Consider the following 13,677-nt stretch of genomic DNA (forward strand, 5'->3'; position numbering starts at 1 on the left):
ATAATTATAGCAGAAATAATAACTGTGTTATTCCTGCATTCAGGCTACCCATAATACCTGCTCTGCTGTCTGCCCTGTCTGGAGCAGAGGAGGTCCCAGGATTCAGTGCATGTTTACACAGGATTGTTGACGTGCACCAGGAATTTATAAATTGATATTGATGACCATTAATTGAGAGGTCAGCGAGAATGAAATGCACTGTAATATTCACAGTATCTGTGGGAAGGGAAAGGGAACAGCACTACAGCGTTAATCCTGCACACTCAGGAAGGCATGTTGCCAGAAACAATGATATCAGTGAGATCTGAAGGAGGTTGCAGGGTGTCAGAGTACATCATAGCAAACACTCACGTAAAGAAATTCTCACATAGCTCCTCTGAGATAACACCTCTTTATGGGCAGAGGCTGTATAAATCTAATCCCCCTTTTTCTTTCAAAAACACATACACTCACATGCATACACAGACGCATAGGAGCATAAAATCACATAAACAACAACACAAATTCATTGGCACGGTCAAACTAACGATAATATCGCAGCAACAAAACACAACACAGATATACAGTGCTAAAATTAAATAAATAAAAGAAATCTGCACATATAGATACAACCGAATAAAATTAAAGACATGTGAAACAGACCAATTGAATGAATGCTAAGGAGGCATTCAGCTATCACGATAAACATGCACAGAGGTCGAAACACTTTCGGCTGTCGCTTTCAGCCAGATGCGAAGTCGCTTTAGTCGCGTAGCTTGTCCTTGCAGCGATTTAAAGCAGAGGGAGGGGGAGCTGGGAAACGGAGCAAACATTTTTTGAAACTGCCAAATGCCTTCCAGCAGGAGGAGCCGGCACAGGCCGGGCTCACAACAATAACAGCTTGAGAGGAAAAATCACGTGGTGACACATCTCCGGGATTGGCGTCATCGTCTTCATCTCCAAGCAACCTCTCCATCAGCACTCGCGTCAGAGCATGCAGAGCCGATCAGTTGCCAAGCAACTTGTGCCTTGCGCGCTCGCCCGGCCTTGCGCCCTGCTAGAAGCTCTGACGCGAATGTGACGTTAATAAGGTAGGTATCAATTTGTTATGGAAGGGAGGAGGGGGTGGAGTTCCCCAACTGAGTATCAGACTGTAGCTGCCTGCATGCCAGTAGAACGCACAGTAAGTGCTGAGCACGATGTAGACAGAAGGGATGCACTGTACGTAGTTTCATTTATAGCTAAAATACGACTGGTTTATAACGTGTATTTCTATATAAACGTTTCACGAGTTTCACCCGCATTACTTTCTTCTTCTTTTTACAAAGTTAATTGTCAAATGGAACTACTGTTGTATGAACTGAAGCATATTATTACAAGTTTGGAATGAGCTTCGGATCGCCCGTGAAGGTAAGTAAATTGAGTTCCACTATTGAGTTCCACTATTTCTGCGTTTGCTTTTCGCTATGTTGAATAATAGAGGCGACTCTTGGTGCAGTTATAGATGATTTAGCTGAAATCGTACTTTTAATGCGACTTTCACTTCATCGGTATATTACAATAAGCCTTAGGAGCGATTGTAAGAAAGCCAGTACCTTCCGTCGGCGGAAAAGGTTTGTAAGGATGTTTCTGTCAAAATATCAGTACATGATGTTACAGTAAAGCCGGCAAGTTGGATTATAGCTAAAGCATTTCTTACTGAATTACGGAACTGATTTCGCAGTCATATTTCGTTGTCTAATGTCGATTTCATTTAAAATTTTAATATTAAAGTAAAATCAATATGAATAATAGACTATAAATAACAACATAAATAAATAAATGTCTTCATCTTCCTAAAGATCAAACTGAATTTTTCTTCTTGTTTTATGCAGGCTTAAAATACTAACGAAAACGAACAAATTCCCCTGGAGTATTTAGACAATCATTTGCCATCATGGTGATCATGACAGAGGGTGGCTCGGTGTCTCAGTCGAGTTGTCCGAACGTCAGGCCTCTTCAGGTCGGCTTCTATGAAATCATACGAACGCTGGGGAAAGGAAACTTCGCCGTGGTCAAACTGGCCAGGCATAAAGTGACTAAAACGCAGGTACATCTACTTTGCATTTGTCTTTTGCATAAACAAAGAACTTTCGATTATTATTCATCACGCTACTCCCTTTTTGTTAATTTTATTAGTAGCCTACCTCATTACGATGTGATTGAATTCATTTATTTACTGTATATTTTAATAAGGAAATTTCAGTTTTGCAAATGTAAACTCATGAAAAGAGGAATAGGCCTACATTTTGTTTTTGTTTTTCCACACACAGGTTGCTATCAAAATCATCGACAAGACGAGACTGAACTCCTCCAACCTGGAGAAGATCTACAGAGAAGTCCAGATCATGAAGCTCCTAAACCATCCCCACATCATCAAGCTTTACCAGGTAACGCTGCGCTCTGAGATTAAACGTATTTTTCATACAGTATATGCATCCTCTGCACACCTACCGGTTATGACACGAGTGGTGGCTGCTGTGCGGGGAAAGCAGGAGCAAGTCTCCAGTGACAGGGCGGGTGCAGGTTTTGTAGTAGGCCTACTGTAAGACCGAGGTTCAGTTTAGGAAGTGCGGGAGCGTGGGGAGGCACGGCGAGATAACTAATCAGTGTTTTGTTCTAAATGTTGAGTTTATTATTAATTTACAGTAGGGGCTCTGCATAATTGTTTTCATACTTGTAGTTGTGAATGGAATATTATTTAAATAAATGTAAAGCTGGTGTCTCATGCTACTAGAAACAGATCACTCCTTATTGACAGGGTGATTCATTACACAGAATACATTTTCCTGCTTCACGTTGCCACGAAACCCGCTTTCTGTCCATGTGTCTCGGCAGTCGATTTGCTACTGCTCCCTGGACATGGTGCTCAGAAACGTAAATTAAGAACTATTAGCGTAATCCCTTTTGACCTCTCCGTTGTTTTCCGTGTGTGAGACAGAGAGTGTTACTGATCAGGGATGAGCAGCGATTTACGGGTCTCGGCTCAACTAAGATCGAGTCAGGAGCAATGTGCATGACCAGTCACGTGAAGGTGTGCTTCCAGTCATTGCACATGTAGCGCCTATGAGATTTAGTTAAATAAATCCGATTTTTGTCTAAGAGGTTCAACAATCAGAAAGTGCGTAGTTATTATTATTATTATTATTATTATTATTATTATTATCATTATTATTATATGCTATTTTGTTCCATGTGTTTTGTTTTTGTTTTGTGATTTGAGGATTAATAGACTGAGGATTTGGCTGAGCATTGACATTACTAAAGTGTTCCCAAACAACCTAAATTATGTAAAAATCAGCACAGATGAGCACTGCTTTAACATTCTTTACAACCCCAGCTCAAATGAATGTTCATGATACTGTATAATTCATTCATACTGGATTTGATTTTGATACCTTAATAATTAATGAATGCTCTAAAGCTGTATTTTTCTTGCAGATATAAATCTAAATCATTTTACCTGATATCATGGTATATGAATTTGATTATTCCTGTAAAACATGGTACCTAAAAGAGAATAGTAGTGTAACAGAGGTTGCTGCCCAACAAATGAGTTCAGTTGCGCAGGTAGAGTTGTCTAAGACACTGGACAACAATCAACAAACCAAAAACATTAATCTGGCCTTGGTGAGGATGCTTCTTACAATGAAGTGGTTCTCTAAAAATGTCCATGTCTGTGTGTGCGTGCTGAGGAGGAAAGGGAGAAACATTTTTGTTTCTTGTGTAGGTCTGTGTGACAAAGCACACAATAGATCACAGCTGCCACAGCAATATCTCGTGGGTGTTTCTTTAACCTGACTGTCACAGTTCCACTCTCTCTCTGCCCACAAACACAGTCCCCTTGGGCCATGCAAGGTCGCACTGTTTGCCTTTGAGGGAGGAAAGTGTACAATTCCCATCCTGGCGGGTGTATTTTTGGTCATGTTCATTTCTTCAGGCTCTCAGGGGGATTTGTGGAGAAAGCAGCAAATGTAGTGGACCAGGGTTGGACCCCTGGCCTTTTTTTCCAATAACACAGTGAATTAACATTAGTCACTACTGGCTCTCTGTCATTGCTGGCGTACTGATTACTGGGAACCATAGCAAATAAAAAAAGAGAAGCCAGTGACCCCTAAAACCAAAACAATAAACCCCCTATTTCAGTGATCGGAAAGCTCATATAATTGGGCATGAAGACCAGAGAGAGCCGCTTTTTTCTCACAGCTCCACACATCATTCTTATTGGCCTTCCCTGTCTGATGTTGTTCGCATATTTTGAAAAAAAAATACAAGATTAATGTGTGGAAAATCAATCACTTATTCCTGAAAGGTTCTCTTCAAATCAGCACCTCTTCTCTGACTCTGACGCAGGCTGCCCTCATTAGGCCGTTGTGTAGAATGCCGTCATGTTCCCAGAAAGAAGGAATACTTCAGAATCCTTTCCGGTCTGATTGATGGCCCTCTTTACACAACATTTCCTCCAAAATGACCTGTGACACCCCCTTCCCAAAGCAGCTGTCAGCTGTGTATTTCAAATTACAGCTTGGCACAGTCATTTGTGTTTCACTAACCCTGCATGCAAGACTTTGTTTTCACGACTCTTCTTGAGAACTCCTCTGTTATCTGCTGTGCCAGTCTAGCCAATTCAGACATCATGCGCAAATTCTCGGGAGAATTTGGAAGTTTATTCTTCCAGAATTTCAGGAGACATTATGATGTTTGTGGTACTGTGGTATTCCAACTCTGGAACAATGTCTACTATGTGCACACAGGCTGGATGTGATGAGTGAACTTCTGAAGGCCCAGATGGAATATTCAAGGGGTAGTAAAGTGGAGACTGGTGGTAGCGCCATCGGAAATGGAATGGAAGTGCAGGCAAGACACCTGGGGCATTAATTCATATGCTGCTATGAAAAAGATTGAGGAACTGCCCCATGAACACTCACGTACTCACTTACGTAACAGTGCATCTCATGGAAAATGATCTCATGACATGAGAGTAGCAGGAGTTATGTTAGAAGTGGAGAAATATTTAACCAATAAGGGAAAATATATGTCTGTAAATGTCTCCAGTGCATTTCTTCCAACATTCTAGTTTTAGTCAATGTACTTGCTGACAAAAGGGCTATTTGAAATTGCATCTATTGTTCTACCATCATATCTAAGAGTCTGTCTGGTTGTACAAGTACAGTTGTAAGTATAATGAAATATTGTATTTAACAAGCTGAAGCTGTAGTTTGGGTAAAATGACACATTTGTTTCTTTTGTGTGTTTCAGGTCATGGAGACCAAAGACATGCTGTACATTGTCACAGAATATGCAAAAAACGGAGAGATGTTTGGTAAGCTAATGTTCCAGTTTTCCCTACACCTAATGGTGCTTTCTGCTGGTTTGTGGGGACTGTTGTAAAGGGATTGGCCAGCGTCCAGCATGTCTGACGTGGTCCAGCCGAAGTGTGCGCAGCCCAGGGCAGCAGGTGCTGATTAGGCTAGTGGAATGAATGCAGCCTCCTCTCAAAGCAAGAAGATTTCAGAGGGCATTCACTAATCTCTAGTTATGACTCAGAATGTCTCATGGAGGCGGAGCTAGCATTGTTTTTGACACACTGAAATTGTAGAGTTAAAAGACAAGGCCAGCAGAGTTTTGATGACAAGATCTTCCCCACTGTGGCTTTTGGCTGCACTCTCTGAGAATCTAGAGGAATTCCTTTATTAACCCCACCCCTACCCCCACTGCAGATTATCTGACATCCAATGGGAGGATGAGTGAAGGTGAGGCACGGAAGAAGTTTTGGCAGATCCTGGCGGCAGTTGACTACTGTCACAGACATCACATTGTGCACAGGGACTTGAAGACGGAGAACCTCCTTCTAGATGCCAACATGAATATCAAGCTGGCAGGTGGGTATAGAGCACTTCACTCTTACAGGACAGCTGTGGGATCAAATCCCAGGAGTCCAATCTTCAACCATTGCAATAATTAAACTTCATCTGTCCCTTTCCCACCCCTAGACTTTGGCTTTGGGAACTTCTACAATGCAGGAGAGCCTCTGTCGACCTGGTGCGGAAGTCCTCCCTATGCGGCACCTGAGGTCTTTGAGGGGAAGGAGTACGAGGGGCCCCAGCTGGATATTTGGGTAAGGACCTGGGGAGCGGGTGATGGTTTAGTGCTGAATAGTGTGGCTCTGGTTTAGCAGCACTGCAGCAGCAGTGTTTTTTTCTCTGGGAGGAAATGGTGTAAAAACAGGCATTGAAGGAGAGATGACTGATGGTCCTTTCTGTTCCTCCACAGAGTCTGGGCGTGGTTCTGTATGTGCTGGTGTGTGGCTCCCTGCCTTTTGATGGCCCAAGTCTCCCTGCACTGAGACAAAGGGTCACAGAGGGGCGGTTCCGAATTCCTTTCTTCATGTCGCAAGGTACGCGTATTCACACGGATGCACCAAAACACGCACACACACTCCTGCCTACTCTGCGACTGACCCCTTTCACCCCCTCTCACTCTCCATCCATCCCTCTCAGACTGTGAGAACCTGATCCGAAAGATGCTGGTGGTGGACCCAGCCAAGCGGATCAGCATTGCCCAGATCAAGCAGCACCGCTGGATGCTGGCAGACCCTGCAGCCCCATGCCAGACACTGTCCCTGTCCATCACAGACTACAACTCCAACCTGGGTGACTACAGCGAACCCGTGCTAAGCATCATGCAGACACTGGGCATCGACAGGCAGAGGACCATCGAGGTGAGTGGGCAGAGAGGGGCCTGTTAGTGTACGGCAGGCATATCAGGGCCCTAGTCACATCCACACCTTAAAGTTGCTTTGCTGTGAGAGTTTCCAGGACAAAGGAAGTGTATTGAAAGCTCTCTGAATTCGGTTTCCGGCTGAGTTTAGATTCCTAAGTGTTCCCTGGGGGGATGTGCTGCACCTCCTCTGAAAGACTGATTCTCAGAATGTGAAAAACGCAGCTCAAACTGACCCCCTGCCTGTTGTTTCAGTCCCTCCAGAACAGCAGCTACAACCACTTCTCTGCCATCTATTACCTGCTCCTGGAGAGGGTAAAGGAGCACCGCAGCCACCAGCTGAGCCGACCATGTGGGGCCTGGGCCACGAGGCCCCGCAGCACTTCCGACTCGGCCGCTCCTGAGGTCAGCATCCTTAATCTGCTCACCTCCTGCACTCACCTCATGGTCAGTGGTTGCTCTGTGGAGGGCCGAGCAGTCACAGTGTGGTCTCATATCCGTATTCCTCCTCACACAGGTGATGACAGAATCCTCTGACGGCTTCAAATCGGCCTTCCCCTTCCCGGCAAAGCAGAGTATACCCGTACATTCTGAGATGGAGTGTGAGTCCGGTGGCCTGTTCCAGGTGAGCAGACATACCTGCAGGCGCTCGTACGTAGCCGCACTTAGCTGTTCATTTGGGTTAGGAGTGTTAGCGGTTAGCATCATCAGTCTTACCACGTCAGATGCCGTTTTAGCTCTCCCCCTGGCCTCAGCTCCCAGACCACGTGGTGGGTGAGAATTGGGTCTCGTTTCAGATTGCTGATGTGAACATGTGAGGCTTTTTGCTGCTCCAGTGCGCTTCTGCCGCCCTGCCCCACCCGTGTCTGTGTGCCCCTCACCCTGAGAGGCATGGCTAACGTGAACTCCTCTCCCTCCCCCTCCTCCTCCAGCGCGTGGTCTTCCCTGTGGAGGCCAGCCTGAACGGGCTCCTACGGAACCGCTCCATCTCCCCGAACAGCCTACTGGAGACCACAATCAGCGAAGAGGTGCGCCCCCGTGACCTGGACGAGGACGAGGGGCCACAGGCAGCCTCCCCGCCTCACCTGCCCAGCAACACCTCCCGCCGACACACCTTGGCCGAGGTCTCAGCCCGCTTCCACCAGTGCAACCCTCCCTGTGAGTGTAAAATGGTGCATGCTCCTCATCTTCTATTTCACTGCAGCCATTCTCAAAAACTTTTCATTTATGGTCAATGTACAAAACATAAAGAACTATATAAACATACAAGTCCTTGCATTTAGGACTACACTCCTTCAGAAAGATTGAGATTCCCACATGTGCCTAAACATTGCCACCCCTCTCACTCCCACTCAGGTATTGTGGTGTCCTCTGTCAGTCCCTCGGATGGCGCCTCCTCTGACAGCTGCCTGAAGTCGTCCTCCTCCACTACAAGCCCCGTCCTGTCAACCCCCATGGGCGGCCTGTCTGCCCTCCTGGCATCCACAGCAGGCCCCGGCACCCTCACCCCCGCCGGTGCCCCCCTCACGCAGTCCTCTACCCTAATGCTCCAGGCGAAGGGCTCCATCCCCGGCGCCAACTTCCAGGAGGGACGCAGGGCATCTGACACCTCCCTCACTCAAGGTATGTCCAGGAAGTGCCAGAGATCTCCTATTCAAACGCTGATCTGATCTCCTAGTTAGGGTGAGGGTGTTAGTGTGCTGATTCAATCAGCTATGGACATCATGAGCACAAAGACAGAAAAGGCTTTTTCTTCCATGTAGATCCAGTTGAAGAAGAAATTAGTGTGGGAGAATAAGCTGAAAGTCCTCTCTGCCCCCAGGTCTGAAGGCTTTCCGGCAGCAGCTAAGAAAGAACACTCGCACCAAAGGCCTGCTGGGACTCAACAAGATCAAGGGCCTAGCCAGACAGGTGTGCCCCCCGAGCTCCTGCCCCAGGGGCAGCCGTGGCTCCCTCGGACCAGCTCTGTGTGCCCCCTCAGGGCTCCATAGCTCTACAGGCCCCCGGGACCGTCGCAGCCTGCTGGAGGAGGTACTGCACCAGCAGAGGTGAGACAGTCTCTCCCCCCCATTCCATTTTGAGCCTCATCTCTAGGTGTCTATACGGGGAGTGTATTTGTGGTCAGGGTCGGTGTGCATGATGCCTGGGCCCGGGACAAAATTATTTCAATGGGCCCCTGCCCCCACCCCAATTAAAATAAAAATATGCTTGACAGGACGCTTGGAATATTGGAATATAATATGCTTTATTGTTAGGACAACTGAAATGTCATTCAAAAACACTCAAAAAACAGTCATCTGTGTGTCATCCGCTGCACCTTATTGGTAGCAAAGTCATGTATTATGTTCTTAAAGTCCAGATTCTGCACCAACTGGCTCTCTATTGAAAGCAGTGCCAAAGCATTTAATCTGTCTTGAGACATGGCAAATAGTTTTTTATAAGTTTCATCTTACTGAACGCAGATTCACTACCCGAGACAGTCACCGGCATAACCAAGGGCAGATAGGTAGCTACCATGTTAGACTCAATAGTTACAAGAGTTTAAAATACAACAGCATAAAGTAGCAAACTATTCCAACTGCACACTAATAATAAATAATGTGAAACCGGCAAGTCAAATTCAGCAACTGTCAAGATAGCTAAACTACCTCACTAATGTCTAGTAGGGTTCTCATTTCACTAGCAAGCTAATTTGCTGTGCAATGGGGAAAGTGCATTCCTTACTTCAAGTTTTAAGTTCCAGATAATCTCACTAAATGAACAGTGACAGGAAATGAGCCAGCAAACTTCTGCGCTCACTTGCATGAGTATGCATTAGCAGGCTAGTCATCTTCATTTTTCTCTTTTCTTTTCACTTTTGAGAGCCAGATTTGTGAGTAGACACTTTTATAGCTTGATTTGGTAAAGGGGGTGTGGACAAATTAATGTAGGACTACTCTTAAGACCAAACCATTTTGCAATATAATAGGGGGGACATGTTTAGGATACATATTGTAGAATGAAGATAACTGATTTGATGGCAAGCATCATGTATTCAAAGCAAATAATGTGAACACTTTCTGAAAACATATAAATTTGTCTACATATTCCACCAATCAATGGCCAACATTTATGAGTTAGGATCACTCTCTCTCCTGGGCCCCTCCTGGGCTGGGCCCGGGACAACTTCCCCATTTGTCCTCCCCAGACACCGGGCCTGTTTTTGGTGTAACTCTTCTATCTGAATAACCCCTGGTTCTATCACTGTCTGTACAGGATGCTCCAGATGCAGCACCAGCAGCAGCAGCCCATCCTCCTCTTCAGCCAGCAACACCCTCCTTCTCCCCCATCTTCTGGCCTCTTCTCCCCATCCCCCCTCTTCAGTGAGCCTCCTCCCCCTTCTCTCCTGCTGCCTGAGTCCCAACAGCCTCTGTCACATGGCCAGGCCCCCCTCACTCTGCAACATGTTCTCTGGCAGCAGCCTCCAGAGTCCTCCTCCTCCTCTTCCTCCTGCTCTTCATCCACGTCCTGCACTCTGTCACCGGTGGCCTCGGCTGCCCACCTTCTGGAAGCTCGACTGCACATCAGCACCCAGCCCCAGGCCCCACCCCTGACCCTGGCCCAGCTCCAGGCTCCACCCCAGACCCAGCCCCACATCTCTTTCCTGCCGCGTCGGGGTGGCTGGAGCAACAGCATGACGCCCAGTAGAGAGGTGGACATGCAGGAGTTGGGGGCCACCAGCCAGCAGCAGCAGCTCAGCAGCTGCGTGATGGTGAGATAGAGGCGTACTTCCTGAGACCATACAGAGGACAGCGGATGAGTCTGCCTGAGAAACTGAAAGGTGCCCCCATTTCATTCCATTGGTGGCTCGGTTCCCTTGCGTCCACTTGCGTACATGGGTGTGTATGTAATCTGAGATGAGCAATAACCAAACTCCAGTGGAGGCCCTCAGCCTAGTCCAGACCCTCAGAAAAGCAATACTGGACCTGGCCTGGGGCTTGTGGACTTTCTGTCTCATGTCATGGGACAGTGAGAGTGACTTGTCTCATTTGAAACTCCAAGGACTAGTGTGTGCTGCTGCACTCAGTCCTTTCAGACATGGTCACCATGATTGGAGGGTTTCCCCCCGAAAACATATTTCTGTAGGAATGGCCCAGTCTTCCTGCCAAGTGTCCACCTTTACTGACAGGACCATGCCCTCTTTTATTTGGAAGTGATCTTTTTTTTTGTTAGAAACCAAAGCTTCTTTGTTTTGTTTTCCGTTTGATTATTCACTGCAGAAAAAAAAATCTTTAAAATGTGCAGTGTCAAGAAATTCAGAAAGTTTTAAACAAGTTGAAACAATAACATTAATAGCAGCTTTTTGTTATTCATGCTCTTGTTTATTTTCAAGCAACAGAATAACTGCATAACTCTGCTGCTCAGAAAACAACAATGATAAATCACTGGCACAGCTGCATCATTAGAAGCTAAAGGATATGCTAACTTATTAACTAAAGCACAATAGGTACTGTTTGGGGTTTCATTTTAAAAGGTGGCTATTGGTAAGCTATGAACCTTTACGTCACTGAATATAGAGACAGAGAGGACTTGTTTTATTATGTGGCACAGGCTTTGGTGTGGCAGGATGGCTCTTAAGAGCTAGCCTTTTCTGTTTTGCTTCAAGTACATTTTGAAAAAACTCAATTATTGCTGCCTCTCTACAGTCTACAAAACAGCAGCAGAAAGAGTGTTTCATCACTCTGTATCTTCCTTTACAAAGCTGAATACCTGGTTGTCATGACTACAACATTGTAATTGGTCTCATGCCGTGTTTCCTGGGCGGGTCACCAGACACTTGCCATGTTCATGTTGTCACTGTGCCGCCATCCTACTGAGAAGTCCATGCTCTCTGTGTCCACCATGATGAGGTTTTAACTAAAACATACAGACCAAACTGCAGAGACTACATCCTTTTCAGTATCGTGGGAGTATTTTTGCTTTCAGTACAAATCACCCTTTCTCTGGTATGTCTGCCAGTAACCTGTGCTAATTTTGTATTAATGGATCCTCAAAATTAGGATTCATAAAGATCAAATTAATGTAATCCCTTGTATGATAATTTAACAAACATTTATTCATAGTTGAGATTGAGTAACACATATTTAAAGATTTACACACCTATGCAGCCATTGGGAATGAACTGGTTTGCTTGGTTTGTTCTCATCTGAGTTCCCCACCTTGCTTTTCTTTTTTGATGTTTTACTGTAGACATCTTTCCATATAGAGAACAAAGATCCTGGGATGTGTGCAATATTTCACATTGAAATTCAAAGAAAAAACTGACATAGGAAACTGTTGAGTTGTGCAAGCTTATGATCATTTATCTTGTGTGTTTGTGTATTTTTCCATTTTTGTACGAATTGAGGCAATTTTTCCACGTGTTCATAGGAATTGCTATTCTGTATCACCAAATTTCTTTTAATTCAGTAACTGAAGAAAAAAATTCTCGTGTTTGTGTTGTTAAAAGCAGAATAACATAGACAAAGGTACTCGCTGTCAACACCTGCTCAAGGTCCCAGACCATTTCCTGCTTCATCTCCCTCTCTCACACAGGTTGCCTTCGTGTCCTAGCTGGCTTTGTAGCAAAATGACAGTATTAGAATAAGCCAAAGAGAAGTGGTGTGGAGATGTACTGCTGCTGTGTGTGTGACCCACTGTTATGTGAAGGAACAGAGACAGGGTTAATTTTTAAATGGTGATCTCAGCTATTGGGGTTAATGGTGAGGAGTGACTCTACTTGCAAAAGTGGAGTTTTCACTCTCACAAGAATGATGTTAGCATTTTTTTACCCATGTGTCATTTTTGTAACTCTTTTTTTAAAAGAGTTGAAAACTGCACTTAGCAATAGACTTTTCCTGGACTACTTATTGTACAGTATGTCAGGTTGAAAGGGTTTTTCAAGAAAGTGTTTGAGACAGTAAGCAGTGTTGCCTGGTGGGTTTATTTATTGTTATGTATTTGATGAGACATTTTACAATGCCACCTTGACTTTTTACGCACTGCATTTCCACTGTATTTGTACAATAGTATAAATACTGTTATATTTTTTTCTTTGTCGTTTGTTTAAAATGATGGCCTATTAACCACACCTTCCCAGTGGTGACTTCTTCCTTGAGTCTTCCATGATATTTTCATCAGGTTTCAAAGAAAAAAAATTAAGTCATGTTAGCTGAATCACACTGACTGCTAATGCCTGTGCCTTCTGAACAAATCCAACAAAACAATCAGAAGAAGGAAGATGCTCCAGTTTTTGGACAGATATTCTTAGCATGTTCTCAGGCACGTCCAGAGAACTTGAAAAGCACATTAGAGAGGAAAAACAAAAGGTATTGTCCAGCCTCAGGCCAGAGGTTCAAAATCCCAGTTTTAATATTTTAATTTAATTTTCTATTCTAAGAATGCACTTTATTTTGAATATTTCTCATCCAAGATTTTTATCTTTCTCTTATTGGTTTAGAAAAGTGTGTCTAGGTGGTGTTTTTGACCGAGGAATAACTGTTAAAACACTACAGCTTAATTTTCCATGCTGATGTGTGAATTTTTTTTTTATTTGCATATGCAATTTGACTGATGTCAATGTATGTATGTGAATGTGGGTGAGTATGTGAAGGTTTTATTTATGTTGCTATTTATTTAAATAAAATTCACTTCTTAAATATCCCATCTGTGTGTTACTTGTGTTGCTGAACAGAGTTTTACCTGGCAATCATTGGGCAATTCTCACAAGCTTTCAAATGTTACCCCAACAGGTTATCAATTCTGTCCTCTCAAATGATGTTTCTAGTTGAGCCTGGCCTGGTGGCTGCTCTAGTTATTGCTGTGGCTTTGTTTGACGCATGCCTTTACGAAGCCTGCCCTCTTTCACCATAAGGCCACACATGAAAATTGAGAAAAGGCTGAAATAAGTTCAGTATACTT

The 13,677-nt window shown here is 44.6% G+C and overlaps 1 protein-coding gene across 2 annotated transcripts; it reads left to right on the forward strand.

Moving 5' to 3' along the window:
- The first annotated feature begins 1,100 nt into the window (after nt 1-1,100).
- Nucleotides 1,101-13,352, forward strand: sik1 (salt-inducible kinase 1). Of its 2 annotated transcripts, none has more exons than XM_036544919.1 (15): nt 1,101-1,162; nt 1,308-1,389; nt 1,854-2,068; nt 2,292-2,408; nt 5,278-5,341; nt 5,739-5,900; nt 6,012-6,136; nt 6,292-6,415; nt 6,519-6,739; nt 6,994-7,143; nt 7,256-7,363; nt 7,671-7,896; nt 8,095-8,361; nt 8,561-8,786; nt 9,994-13,352. In XM_036544919.1, the coding sequence occupies exons 3-15, from the start codon at nt 1,916-1,918 to the stop codon at nt 10,496-10,498; spliced, it is 2,448 nt and encodes an 815-aa protein (XP_036400812.1). In that variant the 5' UTR covers nt 1,101-1,162; nt 1,308-1,389; nt 1,854-1,915; the 3' UTR covers nt 10,499-13,352. The 2 variants fall into 2 exon arrangements, with proteins under 2 accessions (XP_036400812.1, XP_036400810.1); XM_036544917.1 differs by having other exon boundaries at nt 1,115-1,200.
- The last annotated feature ends 325 nt before the right edge of the window (nt 13,353-13,677 follow it).

Source organism: Megalops cyprinoides, chromosome 14, assembly GCF_013368585.1.
Source record: "Megalops cyprinoides isolate fMegCyp1 chromosome 14, fMegCyp1.pri, whole genome shotgun sequence".
NCBI classification, from domain to species: Eukaryota; Metazoa; Chordata; class Actinopteri; order Elopiformes; family Megalopidae; genus Megalops; species Megalops cyprinoides.

Bases quoted from the DNA above. Each gene is read 5' to 3' on its own strand.
- sik1 (XM_036544919.1), top strand. From the start codon at position 1,916: ATGGTGATCATGACAGAGGGTGGCTCGGTGTCTCAGTCGAGTTGTCCG. The intron at 6,416-6,518 runs GTACGCGTATTC...CATCCCTCTCAG, and splicing joins TCCTTTCTTCATGTCGCAAG to ACTGTGAGAACCTGATCCGA. The intron at 7,144-7,255 runs GTCAGCATCCTT...CTCCTCACACAG, and splicing joins CCGACTCGGCCGCTCCTGAG to GTGATGACAGAATCCTCTGA.